This window comes from Thamnophis sirtalis, unplaced genomic scaffold, assembly GCF_051295495.1.
Source record: "Thamnophis sirtalis isolate CommonGarterSnake01/CBP01778 unplaced genomic scaffold, rThaSir2_p1.2 scaffold_14, whole genome shotgun sequence".
NCBI lineage: Eukaryota > Metazoa > Chordata > Lepidosauria > Squamata > Natricidae > Thamnophis > Thamnophis sirtalis.
Genome location: NW_028261394.1, coordinates 49,405,579 through 49,420,523, shown reverse-complemented (window position 1 = coordinate 49,420,523; position 14,945 = coordinate 49,405,579). Strand labels below are relative to the sequence as shown.

At 58.2% G+C, this 14,945-nt stretch overlaps 1 protein-coding gene across 1 annotated transcript in view; it reads right to left on the bottom strand.

Annotated features, from left to right (window-relative positions):
• Positions 1-14,945, bottom strand: part of PMFBP1 (polyamine modulated factor 1 binding protein 1) — a 20,429-nt gene extending 5,484 nt beyond the window's left edge. Inside the window, exons 1-4 of the mRNA XM_087729133.1 lie at positions 14,834-14,945; positions 5,980-6,129; positions 644-796; positions 217-567 (exon numbers count right to left, since the gene is read on the bottom strand). Coding sequence (XP_087585259.1) covers positions 217-567; positions 644-796; positions 5,980-6,081 — 606 coding nt within the window. The 5' untranslated portion in view covers positions 6,082-6,129; positions 14,834-14,945. The remainder of the gene's footprint in view (positions 1-216; positions 568-643; positions 797-5,979; positions 6,130-14,833) is intronic.

Below are 14,945 nucleotides of genomic sequence, written 5' to 3'. Positions count from 1 at the left end.
GGTGTAAATAAGACACTCACGGGAACCCACGGACGACCAGGCTCTCGTGGCACACAGCGCAAGCGCCACCAAGATTTCTGTGTCAAAGCCAGGATTTAAATCCTTTTCTCACCACAGACCTGAAGCTTGGCATCTGCTGCGGTTCACACCAGTGTCTGCCCCACCCACCCACCCCGGTGCCCCTGGAAAAGGGAAAAGGGCTCTGGCCACTCTCACCTTCCTGTGGCTGGCTGCCAACTGTCCCTGCAGCTCCCGGATGGTCTGCTCTTGCTGGCCTGTGAGCTGCATCGCCCAGCCCATCTCCCGAGCACTCAGCTGCCCAAGGCTGGCCGCTGCTTGGCCGCTGCTCCAAAGATTGACCACCTCTTCTTGCAGACGAAGCACCTGGCTCTCTAGCTCACCAACTCGGCCCAGAGCCGCTCGGTACTTCTTCTTATAGAGATCCCGGCTGTTTTCCAGCATATGGACAGAAGCCGCTGCTTGCCTCAACTGCTCCCACGGGTGCCGCTCAGCTTGAAGAGCGCCCTCCCTTTCTGGCTCCTGGGTCAATGCCTTAGACTGTCGGAGCTGTGGAGTAGACAGGGGCAGGGAATATAAGGTGGTGCCTCCCTGGCTTCTGGGAGAAGGGAGTTCTGAAGCTCACCTGGGCCTGGAGAGCCTGGCACTCCTGGAACAGCATCTCCAGGGCCTGAGGCTGTCCGTGCGTCCAGCTCAGGCCACCCTTCTCCTGCTGCAGCTGCTGCACGGCTACCCGGACGCCCCGCCTCTGCTCTGGGAGGGCAGCCTTGCTTGGACTCTGTGGAAATAGCAACACCCACGATGGAGGTGGGGAGCCTCTTGCCTCTGGAGGGACCACCAGGTTCCTCCTCCCTGGGCAACCAGAAAGGCTCTCCCCTTGGCATCACCACCTCCCACCTGGCTGAGAATCACCTGAGTGCACAGGTAGAAGCCCATCATGCAGGGCTGCAGAGGCTACCTGGGGAAAGGGGGGAGGAGGAGGAACGTTTGTCCAGTGGATGGAAATCTGGCAAGGAAAACCCAGGGCCTCTCCTGAAGCCCACCGGAAGGTCCATCCAAACCATTGGTCCTGAACAAGTGCATGGAAGAGACCCAAAGCCATAAAGCTGAGAAATAGCAACCCGTCTACAGGCGCAGTCTGGAAAGCTGCTCCCCTGGCTGAGAGCCGGCCTTGCAAGAGGGGAGGCTCTCTGGGGATGAAAGCTGTTGAGGCTGGGGGCCTCTTGGTGTGTAGCCCTTCCTCTGAACTGCTCCAGAACAATGCCGCCAGGGAGGTCAAGGACGACACTTGTGGCATGGCTCGCTCAGGGTAGCCTGGTCAGATTTGGCTGGTGCTCCGATTGCCCCCCCCCCTGCTCTGCTGAGGCTGACCCTCTCTTGGTGACCAGGGCCTGCCTGGCCCAGGAGAAACCAAGACACCCGAGGAAGCAAGCGCCAGTCCTCCTGGACGTGGGCCGCGACAGGCATCCAGACTGAGCCTGGGCAACACTTTTGCACCTGCAAGGAGGCCGCTGGCTTCCCGTGGAAGGCCCAGGAGGAACCCCCAAGGCCTGAGGAGGAGGGGGTCGGCTGGCCCCTCCCGGCCTCCCTCCCCTTTCCTTCCAGGCATGGGCTGAGGGGAAGGGAGCAACGTTCCTGGCTGGGAGGGATCTCTCCTTCAGGGCTCCTGGGAGCCCCATTAACCCTCGGGGTTTGTGGGACGGAAGTGCTGAGACCCAACAACCAGGACGGGGATTTTTCCAGCAAAACCGCCGGTCAGAAACAGTGAAATCAGCCATGCTGCTGCCGCCACCTTTTTCTCAGGGAAGGAACTGAAACCCTCCTGAGCCTCTCGTTGCTGGGCCAAACTGGGGCTGCCTTCAGGCCGCCTTGCAGTTGCCAACCATGCCTTGGAGAAGCCGCCGGCTAGCTGGCGCTATGGAGGCAAAAGCTGCTACCACATCGTAACTGCCTGCCTGTTGGGAAGCTCGAGCCAACCAAGAGCCCGGGGGGGAGAGGGGGGGGCTCAGACGGTCCTGCAAACAGGAGGCAACAGAGTGAAGGGCTTGGCCCGGAGTGTCACCCAAGGGCTGGAGGCAAAAATGGGGGGAGGGGGGGCTTAGATATTCTGCTTATCTGCATGGAGGGGGTGGAGGTGCTGCCCCCGTCCCCCATTCCACGGCTCTGCCTGGCCCTGCTCCTTCTCTGGAAACCGTGTCAGATTTGGCCGTCTCTGGGCTTCAATGCAAATGGCTCCACTCTGCCATGTAAAGAGATTGGCACCCAACCTCCTCCCAGGATGTGGCTCCTTTCCTAGCATTAAACCCAGGCAAGCAGGAGTCCCCTTCCGGGGGGGGGGGACAAATGGGGCTCCCCTTTCCCTGGTACTGACCCGGGAGGGGGAGGCTTGCCATTTTTAGTGCTGTAAGCTGCCCATTGTCAGAAGGGGGAGCTGAATGAACGAACAAATGAACGGACGAATGAATGAATGAACGAATGAAACGCCACTAAGCAGCCCCTGGAGGGAGCCGGGTTTTCCAGGCCTGGCTAAGTGGCCACTGAAGCAGCACTTGCTGGTGGAACCGAGGATGATGACTTCCGATGGCTTCCCCATTGCTGAAGGATGAGGAGACTCTTTTCTCAATATCTGGTTTCTGCAAACTCTTTCTGAAACAAACTTGGCTTGATATCAGCTCAGCACTTTGCTCAAAAATAAGCCTCAAGCAGAAGGAAGTGGGGGGCCCCCGAAATTGGCGTCCGCTGGCGAATAGAACCATTTGCCATACTCCACCCCCGAGGCAGGCGCTTTGGTGCCTGAAAGGCCCAGACCTGATTAACATTCATCTCCAACATCATTAAGATGTTTCCTGGAAAATTAATTGAGATACTCATTAAAAATAAATTAAGAAAAATGTGTTGTAGTAGAGTGCTCGCCCTGAGCTCGTAAATCACAGCTCAAAGCTTTGGGTGGCTGTGCAGACAATTAACGTGGGCCAATTTGTTTTACCCTGACTCTGAAAACGAGAAAGCAGAGAGGAAGATTAGATTAGGGCTCTCTGTCTAGCGTATTTTAGGACAGAACGGGGGCACGGTGGGATGTCAGAAGCCTGCCAGGTCCCTGTCTCAGAGGCACTGACAAACTGGGTCTCCACATCAAGGAACGGGCAAAATTCTTCCCCTCTTGCAAAGTCTCCTCGCTCCGCTGGCAGGTGGGACTAGCAGCATGTTGGCTGGAGGAAAGTGCCGCCCTGGAGAGGGCAGGATACCTTGAGTCGGAAGGGGCCTTGGAGGTCTTCTAGTCCAAATCCCAGCCGAAGCCAGGGATGCCTCCATAAGCCCTTCCCAACCTTTGGTTCCGACCAGGGAACCTGGCCAAATTTGCACCATCTGATTGTTTTTCAAAGAGACCCCAGAGACTGATCGACTTTTGCTCCAGCAGGAGACCATTGGAAAAACTGTACCCTTGTCCCTGTCAATCACGGGTGGTACATTGGCTGGCAACATCTCTCCTCCAAAGCTTTTCCAGAAAGGAAGCCAGAGTTTTGCAGCATCTGAAGCACATCTCAGCATCCCTCAACGTGCCCAGCTTCCCCGAGGCGAGCAAGGGCTCCGGATCTTCTGCAGGCTCCCTGCCTTTGCTCTGGCAGGGGCCCTCTCCCACTGGAGCTGGGGCAGCGGCCAAGTGCCCATCCACCGGGCCTGTCCAACCAGCCATGCTGGAGGCCTGCAGCTCTGCAGGAGGGCAGCAGGGGGAGCCCCCCGCCTGCCTCTGTGTCTTCTCTCCCTCTTCCCCCCCCCCCGTCCACCCACCCCCCCAATCCACCCCCAAATGGCAGCTCTGAAAATACACCTTGATTACTAGGCGTTAGCAATAGCAGCAATAGCAATAGCAGTAGACTTAGAAGCAGCTCATGGCACAGTGGCAGCCTGGCAGAAGGCAGATGCACTAAGTGTCTCTTTCAGAGCCCTTAAAGCCCCTTCCTTCTGCCAAGAGCCACCATTATCTGCTCTCTGAGGCGGAAGGGAAAGGGTTACGCAGTGGGAGGGGGGCACCTATGGGGTCAACTCGCAGGACTGATGGGAGAAGGGAAGAGAGGGGGCAGATGCCACGGGGGAGCTCCTAGCTTGCCCCAGCTGTCTCCACTGCCACCGAGGGTCCTCCACAAAGCAGCTGGAGAAAGGGGGAGGGAGGGGAGGGAGGGAAGGGAGGGAGGGAGGAAGGGAGGGAGGAAGGAGGGAGAGGGATGCCTCTCTTGGGCCTATGGGCAGGAGGGCCGTCCAAGTGACGGTCGCTGTGGAGGGTGAGGTTTCATGGGCGCAACTTCCTTCCCCTTCCCAAGGTTGCTCCCGCTCTTTCCGTCCCCCACTGCCTTCCCTCCCTCACGGAGAGGAAGATCCCAATGGGCATCCAGCGCAAGGCCAGCTCCAGGGCAAGCACAAAGTCGCCTCTTTAACCAACGCCATCGCTGGAGCATTCGAGTATCCCAGAAAAGGGCAGGGCAGGAAGGGGCCACTCCGGGCCCAGGGGCTGGCCAGTAGCCAAGAACACAAGAGGGCCCCCCGTGAGAGGGACGGCTGGCGGCTGCTTTCTGCTGGGCGCCAGGGACGGGAGGAGTGGGTAAAGCCGTTAGTGCAGGGGTCCTCAAACTTTTAAACAAGGGGCCAATTCATGGTCCCTCGGACTGTTGGGGGGCCGGACCGGCTGCGTAGGCGTGGCTAGATGGTCATGTGACTGGGTCGGCGTGGCCAATTGAACAGTCCATTGAGCAATGAACACAAATTAAACTTTAATCTGTTTTGCTCCTGGGGTGTTTTATTTGCTTTTGTTGGCATGTTGCTCCTTTTGGTTGACTTTTCTTTTCCCTAGATCAGTTATTTAGGAGTCTAGTGGTCTATTTCAGGAAACTTAGCTTTGAAGCAATTCTTCTCAGACCCAAGGAGCTCGAGAAGGCTCTGTCTCTCCCTCCCTCCCTCCCTCCCTCTCCCTCTCTCCCTCTATCTTCTGGAGGCAGGGGAGGCCCGTTTTTCACCCCCCTCCCACCTCCAGAACCATTCTGCAGGCCAAAACCAGGCAAACCCGGCTCATTTCTTTGGCCAAAAATGGGCCTCATTTCTGGGGAGAGGCTGCAGTGGGGGGGGAATTGCTAACCAATGTGGCCGGGGACTCAGAAAGAGCCACAGAGGTGTCAGAGTTGGGGGCAGGGCCAACACTGAAAGAACAAATTATTGAACCTCAATATGTCCCAGGATTTAAAGTAGCGGAAGGAAGGGGAAATGGCGGAGGGAGGCCTCTGCTCCAAAGGAACGCCCAAGTCCACGTGCAACTGGAGAGCAGAAGCGGTGGGCCCAAGCCAGCAGCCTTCCTCTCTCATCCAAGCAAGGGTGGCTCTAGGAAAGGCCCTGTCCTTGCCAGCTGCTGCTGCTGCTGCTGCCCTGAAAAGGGGGAGGCGGGCATCCCCAGCGGGCACCTGCCTACCCAGGGCCTCCCGTTAACGCTTCTTCTGGGGTACCTGGGGCAAAGAGCTGCCCCCTCCTCCCGCCAGAGACTCCCGTGGCCCAGTCTGGGGAAAGGCCAGGCCAGTTGGGCAGAAAAGCCAGCTCCACATCCCTTGCCCAAAGCGGCTTTCCTGATCTGGCTCACGGCTGTCCTCCGAGTAAGGCAAGAAGAACAACATGGGGGCAGGGAACCAACCATTCTCTCTCTCCCTGCTTTCTCACAGCCAGCCTGGCTTCCAAAGCTACGTGTGAATGGCCTTTAGAGCTGCACATTCAAGGCAGAGAAGCCGGACAGCCTCCCCCAGTGGGCCCTGGCCGTGTGCTGGCTGGCCTGGTCCGCAAGGCAGCCTTTGAGCTGGAAGGATGGGTCACGCGGGAAGAAGGGATTTCCCCTGCATTGGGCAACCAAAGGGTTTTTCTCTGGTGCTTTTCGGAGTAGAGAGGGGAGGATTTGAAAGGCTGCCTCTCCCAGAGCAGCTGCCTTACCTGCAGCCAGGTGTCTTGGAACCCTGACCACACGCTCTGCCCTTCCACCGAATCCCCATGCAGTTTGACTTGCTCCTGTCCCATCAGATGAGCCCTTTCCATCTCCAGGTTCCTCTTGCAATCTTTCCGGCTGGCCGCCACTTTTCCAGCCTGAGGAAAGGCAGAAAAGGGGTTACACTAGAAGCCCCGGATTCCTTCGGCCCTTATCTGCATGGCAGCCTCCTTGGAGGAGACACCGCTGAGCAGAAGCTAAAGTGCAGGGACAGAGAGGAGGCAGGCAAGAGACCAGCCTCAGACAGAGAACCAAGGGCCAAACTTCAGAATCTCCCCACCTCCTTGGTTAAAGACCTGTAAAACTTTGGCAGCCAACCTGGGAACCAGAGCTGAACTTGGTCCCCTTCCCTGTAATAAAGGCCTGGGGCCGGGCAGGGGGCTTTCAGCCAGGACGGATACCAAGTCTCTTACAGACAGACCCGGCTTCTGCCGCTCGAGGCTAAGGCTCTAGGGAAGAGGCCAGCAAGATCCGGGCAGAGGCCAGTGCAGCTCATGTGGCAATCCCAAGTCGCAGGTCTCCTGTCTCTTTCAGGGGCTCGTCTGATGCCCCCCCCCCCCGGTTCATCTCTCTCCTGATCCATCCCAACCAGAATCCCCCTCCCCCCCCCCCCCCAGGGTTGATGATCCTTGGTAGAGAAATCTATTTTCTCTTATCCATTTCATTTGCATCTTCTAACTCCTGTTCAGTCTTTGGCCTAATTCTGTTTTCTCAAAAAAGGAGCAGAGGGATGTGTCCGTATGGACAGCTACCCTCCCTGATTAAAGCACAGTGAGCCTCTTCCAGCAGGGATCCTGGAGGGATCAGAGATCCGACGCATGGACAAGGGGGACACCAGCAGAGAGACCCCATGCAGGAAGAAAGGCCCAGCTGACAGCCAGAGCTGGCCAGGAACTCCAGGTAGCAGGAGGTTGAAGCAGAGGGCTAGGAGAACGGCTGGGTGCCTGCCAGTTAAAGGAGGTGCTCCAAAGACCCTCATAAAAAGGGCAGCTGGACAAGCCCCCCAAAGGCAACCCATGCTAGGAAGAGTTTTTCGGCTTACAGAGGCATCCCCAGAGCTCTGCCTCACCCTCTCTGGCTTCCGGCCCCCGGCTCTTCCAGGGAAGGAGGGGCTCAAGGCCAGAGAGCAGCCGAGATGGGCTACCCTCCCTCCCACAGCAGCCAGTTCTTTCCACCGGAAGCAAGCAGTCCGATTTCACATATTTAGCAGCCTAATCAGAGATTTCACAAGGATTTCTCACCCTTGGCTGCTGGGTTGGGAATGGCTGTTTTTGGCACTGAGCTCCTAGCCCGAAGAAAGGCCCAGGGACCCTCCCATGCCAAGCAGAGCAGGAGCGAGGGGGTTTCTGGCATAACGCATCCCACAGGCCCTTGGAGCTGGGCTGTGCTTGGGACGGCCCTTGGGAGCGGCTTCCAGAGGGAGGCCGTTGCGGGCTGCCACCTTCCCAGACCCCCCATTGGCCGTGGGGCGCCTGTCAGGCTCTGCTTCCTGCTGATCCAACGCCTCACCCTGCCCGGCCGATTCCTGGCCTGTGACAGGGACCCTCAAGAGCCCCCAAGAGAGCTTCGGAGTGGCCCTTCCGGCCTGCAGCCTCGGCCCCCAGCAGAGGGGCTCACCTCTCGCCAGGCCTTTGCCTGATGTATGTGGCAGGTTGGATCCATGGCCGCAGCAGGTTTTTTTAAATACACAAAATGAAATTAAAGGGCTAAAGGGAAGCATGGAAGCTAAACCCATTTCTGCCTTTTGATGGAAAGATCAGCTGAAAGGCTTGGCTCTTCCCAGCAGCTCTGCTTCCCAATCAAGGGACCCCAGGCAGGAACTGCCCCCCCCCCCCGGCCTTCCCTCGCCCCCTACAGAGCCTGGAAGCAGCCCAGCTGAAGGGGGCTCAGAGCCCCTCGGTGCCTCTCCGGACGCTCTGGCGCTCCAGGAGAGGTTGCAGGGTTACTCTTAACCAGGGATGACCAGGCTGTCCCCTCCCTCAGCACCGAGGGGGGCATGGGCGGGGTCCTCCCGGTCCTTCCACATCAACTGGATGGTGCCAACCGGTTGATAGACACACGCCTGTCGTTTTTCAGCTTTAAAAATCAATTAATCTGCATGTTAATTAAAGCCAAGCTGGCAGGAGGAGGAGGAGGAGGAGGAGGAGGAGGAGGAGGGAAAGAAGAGGGAAGGAGGGAGCGAGGCGCAGAGGGCGGGCGGATGGCGGGATGGCAAACTCATTGGCACAGTGCCATCCAGTCAGTGACAACGCCACACTTGCGTGTGATAGCAAGAGTGGCTGGGCAGAGGAGCTCTGCCTGCTGCATTCAGGCCAGCCCAAAGGAAGCTGCCCAGGGAGGCTCCTCCGAGCAGGTAGCCCTGGGCACAGGAAGACACTCTCGGCCTTCCTCTCCGCTCCTGAGAGCCCATCCGTGGCACCATCAGGTCCCCCACCACCACCATCCCCACCCTCCTCTTCAGCATCCGGTGCGGTGGAGTCAGCACAAGAGAAGACAAAGGCTGCCATCTCTGCCCCCTCGGGAACGGCAGGGGGGCAGCAGCAGCAGCCCTGCCCGTTTGCCTCTCCAGCCGCGTTGGGGCGCCTGGGCACCAGTTGCAGTGGGCAAAATGCCAGCAGCTGCCTTCCTCAAAGCTTTCAATCTGGCACTAAAGAGACAAAGAACCCAAATTTGCACCAAGGCAGCCGACGTCGATGGAAAACTAACTCTCAGGTGTGGCTCTTTCTCCGATGACGACGATCGGCCAACCGTCTAGCAGGAAAAAGGCCGCCGTGCCCACAAGGAAAGACAAGGAGAGAAAGCCGGCCCTGGGCTCCTCGGAGGAAAAGGGCTTTGGGCGAAGGACGTTGCTCAGATTGGCAGGAGCGCCAGCGTGGACACAGGGGGGGGGGCACGAAGAAGACACGCGGAAGAGGTAGGTAGGAGACAGACTCGGCTGCTGCGTCCCCCCCCCCCATGCGTTTGGAAGAGGAGGGAGGGGTTTCCATGGGAGAAGGGCTGCCTGTACGGAGGGATGGCTGCCTGTGACGACTCCTTTTCATCCAGGCCGGGGAGATTTTAAAAAGGCTCCCACCCACCCTGCAGCGTCCGCCAGGCAAGGCTCTTGCCAGGGAGAGGGGTGGGGCTCCAGCAAGGCCAGTGCGACCTCCTCCATGAAGGGGAGGAAGAAGGCTGTTCAAATCTGCCCCAGGAAAGAGGCAGAGCGAAATGGAAAGGGGAGGCCCAGCCCCACCCATGGCGAGGTTTCTGAGGACACCCGCTCCATCGGGCCGCTTGTGCTGCTATCAAACGGAACCCCCAGAATAACGTTAGGCCAGGGGAAGATTACTTAGCTCTCCTCTTAGCAGGAATTCCTCCCACTGAAGGAAGCCCGGGGCAGAGAAAAGACCGGCATGGGCAGAATCTCTGTGGCACTGCCAAGCGGGGGGGGGGGGGGGCTCTCTCCTGCCTGGAGGATTACAAAAGAGACGTGGACAAGGACAGGCAGGTGGGCAGGAGGAGCATCGGCTCCCTCCTTCTTCTCCTTCCTCCAGTCCGCTCCTCAGGGCTCCTGCCAGCCGTGGGCTCTCCTGGGCTCTGCCGAGGGGCTCCAGGAGAAGTTAGGGCTGTCCTCCAGTGCAGAAGGGCTGCTCACCCCCATCCCTCCTGCAGCAGAAGGCTTCTCATTTACAGCTCATTAACGCAAGACAAGCAATTTGTGGAGGCACAGGGCAGCAGCAGCGACACCCGCCCCCCCATACCACAAGCCCCCCCCTCCCTTTGGCACGTGAGCGGCGGATGAAGCCACGTCGTTGTCGTCCTGCTGCAGCAGGCCGTGTCCCCAGGGCCATCACTGGGAACCTCCCGCCTTCCGAAGGAAGAGTGGGGAGCCACAGCAAAGCAGGTGCCCTGGGCGTATCCTTCCTTCTTGGCCCTGCTTGGCAACCCCATTTCAGGCTCCGTCCCAGAGGGGGCTTGGGGGAGCAGAACTGCCCCTGTGCCTGGCTCCTCCTGGCAACAAAGCCCCCCCCCCGTCCCCCCCGGCTGGAGAGCTCCAGAGAAGGGGGTGGGTGGGGGCTGGGCTGAGCAAAGGCAGCTCCTGGCCTCCTTTCAGGCCTACCCAGAGGTCGCTGTTGCTCTCCTGAAAGCTGCTCCAGCCGGAGGGCTCCAGGGGGAACAAAGACAACAGCTTCGGGGAGAGGCAAGCGCAGGAATGTGGGCCTGTCCTCTCCCTACACCCCACATGGGCAGGGAAGAGACGGCCACCTGTAAGACCCCTGGGCTCAGACCGACTCTCCAATGGAGCCGATTCCCTCTCAATGGGGGGAGAAGCCCCCCCCCCCCGCGGGTCCCTGCTGGCCTTTGCAAATGCTCCCCCCAGGTGCGGGAGGGGGGAAATCAAATGGTATCCGCTGCTGCCTCTCCCCCTTCCACCCTGGCACTAAAGGATGAAAGAGCAGCCTTGGTGGAGAAAGCGGGAGAAGAGCCGGAAGGGACCTTGGAGGTCTTCTAGCCCAGCCCCCACGCATTCTGGGCCAAGGGCTGTCCTCCAGCCCCCTAGGAGCCTTCAGTGGGGGAGGCAACCGATCCCACTCCCTCTTGTCCCTGTGGGGAGAGTCCCAGGCTGGGTCTCTCTCGTGTCCGGCCCAGAAAGGTTCGCAGGCAGCCGGCCTCAGGGCCAGCAGAGGCGCCTGCTTGGACCTTGGCCCCCCTGGGCCCTTTCACGCCTGTATTAAACAGCCAGGGGTCCTCAAGCTTTTTGAACTGGGTGTGGCCAGACCGGCTGGGTGGGCGTGGCTAGATGGTCATGTGGCTGTGTGGGCGTGGCCAATTTAGCACTCCATTTTGCCTTTGTCCTTGCTCAACCCAAGGAATCTGTTTACTTAAGACCCCCCCCCCCCAAAAAAGGAAAAAAGAGCCCAAACTTTCTTGCCACTTCATTACAATAGCAGCTTCAGGCTCCTTAAAATAGGCCGTTAAAGAAAAGAATAAAACAACAGGATTTCCTTCAAAGTAACTCCTGATCCTGTGTTTCAGATGACCACACAATAAACCAGACTGGACCAATTAAGATTGCAATTAAAACCCCCAAAAGGGGCATTGAGAGACATTGGAAGCGGGCGGAAGGAGGCGAGAATCAACCACACGCACACCCAGCTTCCAATGGTGAATTGAGGAGGGATAATGGTCCTCAGACTGCTGGCTCTGGTTCTTGAAAGAAAAGGGAAGGAGAGATGGAGAACTTGCCGAATTTTGTCTCCTCCCCATTCTATCAAAAGCCGCAGCTCGGCCTGCCAAGGGCCAACCAGGCGGACTCTCCTAGTCTAGGGGGCCGGTTCTAGCACAGAAACTGGACTGAATGCAGATGCTTACGCTCCAAGGGAGCCACAAAGCGTTTGCTGACCTCCCAGGCCGTGAACTGGGAATATCTTTCATTCCACATTTAGAAAAAGCTTTGTCCGTAAAGAATGACATGGAAGGCGAAAAAAGAAATCAAATGAAATTTAAATAACTGGTTTCCTCTGATGCAAGTGGACCAAATGGCAGTTAGCAGCCAAGAGTGGCTCTTTCAACATCCCTACCACCTTCAATCCTGGGGATTCTCTCCTCTCCTTCACACGCCAACAAAATCAAAGTTCAGTAGTAGAAGGAAACAAAATTATGTGTGAGTAACAATGTGCAATTAAATCTTTGCTTTCGTGGAAGCTCCCCCACCTTTGCTGCCACCCTGTTTCCCAACTTTCTGCTCAGGTAATTCTACTTGCTGGATTTTACCTGCTGCAGAAAAAAACACATGTTTCTGTTAATTGATGGGCAACCCCTCATTTTAACTAAGATGCACAGCATTTCCAAAGCAAGCCAGAGCCATTTCCTTTGCAGCTCTGGCTCAGCCAGACAGAGGAAAGAAACATCTCTCTTCCTGTAACTCTAGGAACTCCTATTTCGAATGTTTTCAAATCAATTAATCAAATGGCCCAAAGGTTGGGCATACAGTATGGAAGGTGAACTTGCTTTTCCAGCAATAGTCTCTATTACAACCTGCCTTTGTGGGGGGGGGGGGGGGGGGGTCTGGCTCAGGGCCTCGTCATCCTACCAACTTCCCTGCTCTTCCCTCCCAAGCAGAAGGTGGACCCAGCCATCCACTTCCAATTAATACGGTCACTTCCTGGCTTCTCCCTGACCCCATGCAACCCCCTGGGTGTCCCTGGGAACAGCCAAGGGGCCCCTGGTCCTTCCCATGTGGCTGTCCTTCAGTGGTCCTTCCCATGTGGCTGTCCTATAAAGAACCTCTCTAAAGGATTCCAAGCCAGCCGTTGAAAAGGAGCGCTGCCCCCCCCACCCCCACCCCCCACCCGGAGAGCCTCCTTATTCATTCTGCTTTTGAGATCAGCAAGGGGCGGTCCTAGTGCTTCTGTTGCCCTGGCAACACACTCCTGTAAAATACAGATTATGAAAGCGCATATTATCCAGCTGCTGCCTGAGCAGACTGGCGTTTCCGAATTCCTTATCAGAAGAATTAACGAGGCAAATTGCAGGTTTGCCAGTCTCCTTGCAAGGTTCCTCCGGCGCCCGTTGAGGATGGAGGGAGGAGCAATTCCTCAGTCCCTGAAGATGAGCCCACCTCTCCAGCAGATTCGGAAGCAGGAAGAGGGCCGGCCACCCCGGCCCAGCCACCTGCAGAGGAGCTCCCCCTTGACACTCGGGAACCAGGGACCTAGGAGCTCCATCCCATTGGGAAGTTGTGCGAGCGTCCTGCTCCTTGCTTGCCCATTGGTGGGCTGGCTCCTGCCCTCCCCCGTGGGGGGCTAAGCCAGGCCTGGGAAGAGCAGGCCTCAAACAGCCTCAACAAGCCTCAAGCGCTTGAGAGCCAGGACCAGGAATGAGGAGGAGAAAGGCTGCCCCCCCCCCCTTTGCAGCTCAGTCACCTGGAATCCTTCCAGCTCTTTCTTTAGAGGGCCCTTTGGGAGGGAGGCACAAGATCTTCCCGAGCACAGAGAGCGTCCGGAGAAGCTTAGAGGGAAGTGCCGCTGCTGCGCTCGGACTCACTCACTGTGCAGAGGGAATTCTGGGGCTTCAGGCCAAGTGAGAGGAAGAAAGGTGGAGGCACCCAGCTGAAGCCACAATGGGAGTGACGGTGGCGGCTGGGGAGAGGGAGAGCGTCTCTTCAGAGACCCTCTCCCAGGCAGCAACAGCCCCAACTACCACTCCATGCCCCCCCCCCAAGGCAGGACAGTAAGAAAAAGCAGATGGTCAAGCAAAGGGAGAGGCAGAAAGGCCCACGGATGCCATGGTAACCCTCAGAAGAACCTCCAAAGCACAGGGCAATGGCCAAGGAAACAGGGAGACAGGAAGCAGGGAAGAACCATCCTGTAGAATTAGAGGAAGGTGGGGGGGGGATCACACCTGCCAGTCATGTATGCCTGCAGCCTGGATGGAAAGACTAAGCTGGCCAGGCCTCTGCCCTCTCAGCTCCTCAAGGCCTGGGCTGGGCATGGAAAGGCCGGAATTCCCCCCCCCCCCCGCCCAGCGCTGCAATTCTAGAGCAGCCCCTCCCCCCTCCTTACTGGAGTTCTGGCCATTGTCCCCCCTCCACCCTTTCAGAAGTGGGAGAAGTAGATTTGTTCCGATGGATTTGTCCACTGAATCCGACTTTTAATCCGTTGGGCAAACAGATACACAATCTCCAATCCCAGCCTTTCCTTGATTTCTTCTTTGTTTACTAAATCTGAATATTATCTTCACTAAAAACATGGAAGTAGTTGACATACTACATATATATATGTATCGTACTACCTAATAAAATACCTCTATAAAATGATAAAGCAGCAGTTCTGATTTCCTTTACTTTTGGAAAAATAGCATTGATCTAGTAAGATTCTTTGACAGTAGGAGGGCAAAGGCTCTGGAAGAGAAAAGACAGCCAAGCAGAGAGCAAGAATCCTTTTTTGATGGAGAGAGAGAAAAAAGCTGCCGGTATCTAAGATAAACAACCATTAAACTTTTAGAACAAGCAAAGACCAGAACACGGAATGGGAATGAAAACTGAAGGAGGCCAAGTGGAAAGACAGCCAAGGCCACACGGGAAACGTTTTCTTGGGGATCACAGAGAAAGGCCACCAGGACTAACCTCTAGCTTAAAAGGGAGCCCCTTACGCTGAGGGCGACGGGCATCCTCCCAGGCCAGCTGTGTGTCCCATTAGGCACAACTGCAAATGCGGAGAGACCGGCGCCGGTTCCTAGGGGGGCAGAGGGGCCTGTGGGGCAGCCAAGGCCGCCCCTTTCCTTGGGAGCCGTTGGGACGGAGAGAGGGAGTCAAAGGGTTCCCTCATCCCCGCCGCTCCCAACGAGCCCCTTTCGCGCACGCGGAGCTCCCTCGCCAGCAGCAGGAGGTCCCCGCAAAGGCCCACATCGGCCTCCTTCCGAGGGGGGAGGCGGGGAGGGGTCTCCAGGCGCTCCAGCTCTCAGGGCAGGCAACGGCCCAGAAGCCTTGGCGCCGCCTCCACTGTCGCCTCCTGGCCTCTGCAGGGGAGCCGCCAGAAGGGCTCCCAGTCCCGGTTGCCGCCGCCTGGAGGCCCAGATTCCGCCCTCCGCCCTTGGAGGAAGCGCAGCGCGTGGTCACCGGGGCTTCTGCAGCGCCAGGAGGGCCCTCCGGGGGGGGGGAAGGGCTGGGGGGGGGCCGCTGCCGGAGTACGGAGCCAGAGCGGAGGCGCTCAGCCACCCACAGCCGCGCTGCGCCAGAGGCCGCCCCCGCCACCACCGGAGCTCCGGCCCAGGAGGAGAAGCCGGGGCGGACGCGGGCGGGGAGCCGAGTTCGGGGCCTACCTGCGCCCGCGCAGCCTCGGCCTTCGGACGGAGCGAGCGCCAGGGGCCCCCGGACGGCTTCCCCGGCGCCCTCGGGCCCTGGCCCCGCCCCCCGCGCAGCCGGCCAATCCGA